Genomic DNA, 3,051 nt, shown 5'->3' with positions numbered 1-3,051 from the left:
GCGGCTTAAATGTGTTTCACTTGGCATCCAGTGTTGTGCAATATGGTTTTAAAAACTCATTATTGCCCCTTATTGTTTGCATAGCTGGTGTCCAGTGCATTTTTTGTCATATAAAACCATGCACATGTACTTATGACAGCTGTGAAGTTACACTATAAAACAGCAGTGAAGTTTATTTCAACCCAGAGAGACTTGACATTCACTCCTCAGGTGACTTACTCTTCTTTTCAGTTTTATTCATTCATTCTGTGATATATAACAATTCCAGTGTTGCTATCAGTCAGTTGGGGTTATATGAAGGTGAGGTGGATTGGTTATTGCAGGGGTGTCCAATCCTGCTCCTGGAGTGCCACTGTCCTGCAGTTCAGCTCCAACCCCAATTAAACACATCTGAACCAGCTCACCAAGGTCTTAGGCATACTATACACTTCTAGGCAGGTGAGTTGAGGCAAATTGGAGCAATACTCTACAGGACAGAGCAATACTCTACAGGACTGAGTTTGGAAAAGGGTCTGAGCTCTTTTTTATTAATATTATTAATGAATTGACATAAAATTTTATTTGAAGCACATAACTAGAATTCTTGATGTAATTTTTTTCTGTCTTTAGATTTCAGTTGCGAAATTATTTATACATAATATTTGAGTTTTTTGACTGAGAAGACCGACCAGGAGAAAATGAACAACTCTGCAGTGAACTTCACCACACCTGAAACATTCACCAACCTCACATCTTCATTACTTCATGAAAGGGAAATGCTAGAAAGTTTTACATCAGGCTTCAATTTCATGTTTGGTTTTCTTATACACACCTATGTTTTGTGGCTCATCGTCAAAGGGACAGGAAGCAGCGTTGCATCAGATTTCTTCAACCTCAATCTCTCTGTTTGTGAGATCTTGTTCTCTCTGAATTGTTTATTAAGTATAGTGGTAAATGCCATAAGATTTAAAGGATTCACAACATTACCACCATTTTTACAAGGACTTGCATTCACTGGTCGTCCTCTGTTTCAGTGTCTGATCTGTGTTGAGCGTTACCTGGCAGTGGTTCATCCTGTAACCTTTCTGAAGTACAAACCTCTCAGATATAGAGTGATCTGCTGCACTGCGGCCTGGATAATTATTCTTGGCTCTTGTTTGTTCTGCCTGTTTTCATCCATCTCAAATACGTTTTATATATATTCATGGTTTTTCTCCATTCAGTTGCTACTTTTCCTCTCCATTCAGTTGTTTTGCCTTTTGGTCATCCTTAAATCTCTGAAGCAGTCAGGACCAGGAGAGAAAAGAAGAGAGAGAGAGGAGGAAAGCCACATGAAGAGAAGAGCGTTTATTATTATTCTAATAACTACAGTGAGCATGATTATCATGCTTGTTCCATATACTATTACTGGACTTGTCACTGCTGTGAAACAATTTTATTCAGCTCTTTGGTTTATTAGTTTTATGTGTTTTATGCTGGCTGGTTTTGTACAGCCTGTTCTTTACCTGCACCGGACTAGGAAACTATCCTGCCTCTTTTCCTTCATAAAAACTAAAATAGTTATAATTTGTTGAGCTAGGCTACTAAGCGCCAACAAAAGTGCGTTTGATCTAACTCTAAACTACATACTCCTGGTTTCACAGACAAGGCTTGACTAAATGCATGTTTATTTAACTGAAATCAACTTGCACTGATACATCTTAAAATATGTTAGTGTCATTGTTTTGCCTCAAGATGCACACCAGTATTTTCTTTTCTAAGGCAGGTTAAAAAAAGCTACATAAATGTCCTAATTGAACTAAGCCCTAATCCTGGCTTATTCTAAGCCCTGTCTGTGAAACCAGGCCTTTATGTTAAATCAGTCATTTTATTTATTTCTTTTTTGGCTCTGTATTTTCACATTCATAGTGAAGACTATAGTATGTTGTGTGATCAGATTGATTACCAGCCAGTTAGCTTCCCAGACCACATTATTTGTTGCAAATTTCCTTGTTTTTCTCTTCTGCACTTTTACTGGATTAGCGTAGTAGATAAGCCTATATTGTGTATAATAATGCACTAAAGGAAATACATAAGAAATGCTGGATGATTTGGTTAATTGTCTTTGTGATGTTAATACACGTTTCAGTTTATTGAATTTGACATTTGTACATCTGTGCTGAGAATAAATGTTTTTTTTTTCTTTAATTTTTTTATTCATTTATTGTAATATGGTGATGTGAGCTTGGAAAATATCGAATGACTTAATATTTCCAGTCCAGTTGCTGAATAAAAAGATTTACTGTTTCAAAGCTATCTAAACTCTGCACTAAGGACATCTGCTGGTTATGGCCTTGTACTGTAAATGCAACGGGAACACATGAAAACAAAAGTTTTATTAAGCAACCGAAAGTGCAATTTATAATATAAGTAAATACTATTAAATATAAAATATATGTATGATAAGCAAAGTATTTGATTAATTTATAGCACAATCTATAGTATTTAGTGCATTTATAGTGCATTATTATACCTGAGTATTTTGAGCACAAAGGAAAGGTTATCAATGATGGAACAGATTTTGCAAGTGAGTTTAATTCCTTCTTTGTCAATGCCGGACCTAATATTGCGAAAAGTCTTGAAAAATCCAATCATGTAGAATGGTGTAGTAGTGCGACAGGAGGTAGTAGAATCTTACAGTCAATGTTTCTCAATGAATTTACCGGAACTGAAATCTTAGATATTGTGAGAAAGTGCAAAACTAAAACATCTTGTGATGGTGATGGAATAGATATGAGCATTGTAAAAAAAACTATAGATTGCATACTTCAACCTCTAACTTATATTTTCAATCTTTCTTTTAGTTCAGGTGTTTTCCCTCAAAAGATGAAGACTGCTAAGATAATACCTACCTACAATACCTACAGCTTCATTACAGCTTCTATACATAACCTTAATTGTTCCATATTTAACATATTGTATCGAAGTGTGGGGTAATGCTTGCACCAGTTATACAGAAAGGCTTTTCTTACTTCAGAAGAAAGCGATAAGAATTGTGACTTATAAAGGTTTACGAGACCACACAAACAAACT

General features: G+C 35.4%; 1 protein-coding gene across 1 annotated transcript; it reads left to right on the top strand.

Annotated features, from left to right (window-relative positions):
• Positions 1 to 647: 647 nt before the first annotated feature.
• Positions 648 to 1,553, top strand: LOC130090715 (C-C chemokine receptor type 8-like). The gene has a single exon (XM_056258228.1). It carries the CDS (start codon positions 678 to 680, stop codon positions 1,551 to 1,553), a length of 876 nt encoding a protein of 291 aa, XP_056114203.1. The 5' UTR covers positions 648 to 677.
• Positions 1,554 to 3,051: the final 1,498 nt, after the last annotated feature.

This window comes from Rhinichthys klamathensis, unplaced genomic scaffold (assembly GCF_029890125.1).
Source record: "Rhinichthys klamathensis goyatoka isolate OS25496 unplaced genomic scaffold, OSU_Roscu_1.1 h1tg000150l_1, whole genome shotgun sequence".
In the NCBI taxonomy this organism is placed as follows: Eukaryota; Metazoa; Chordata; class Actinopteri; order Cypriniformes; family Leuciscidae; genus Rhinichthys; species Rhinichthys klamathensis.
This window is presented reverse-complemented; position numbering and strand designations above follow the sequence as displayed.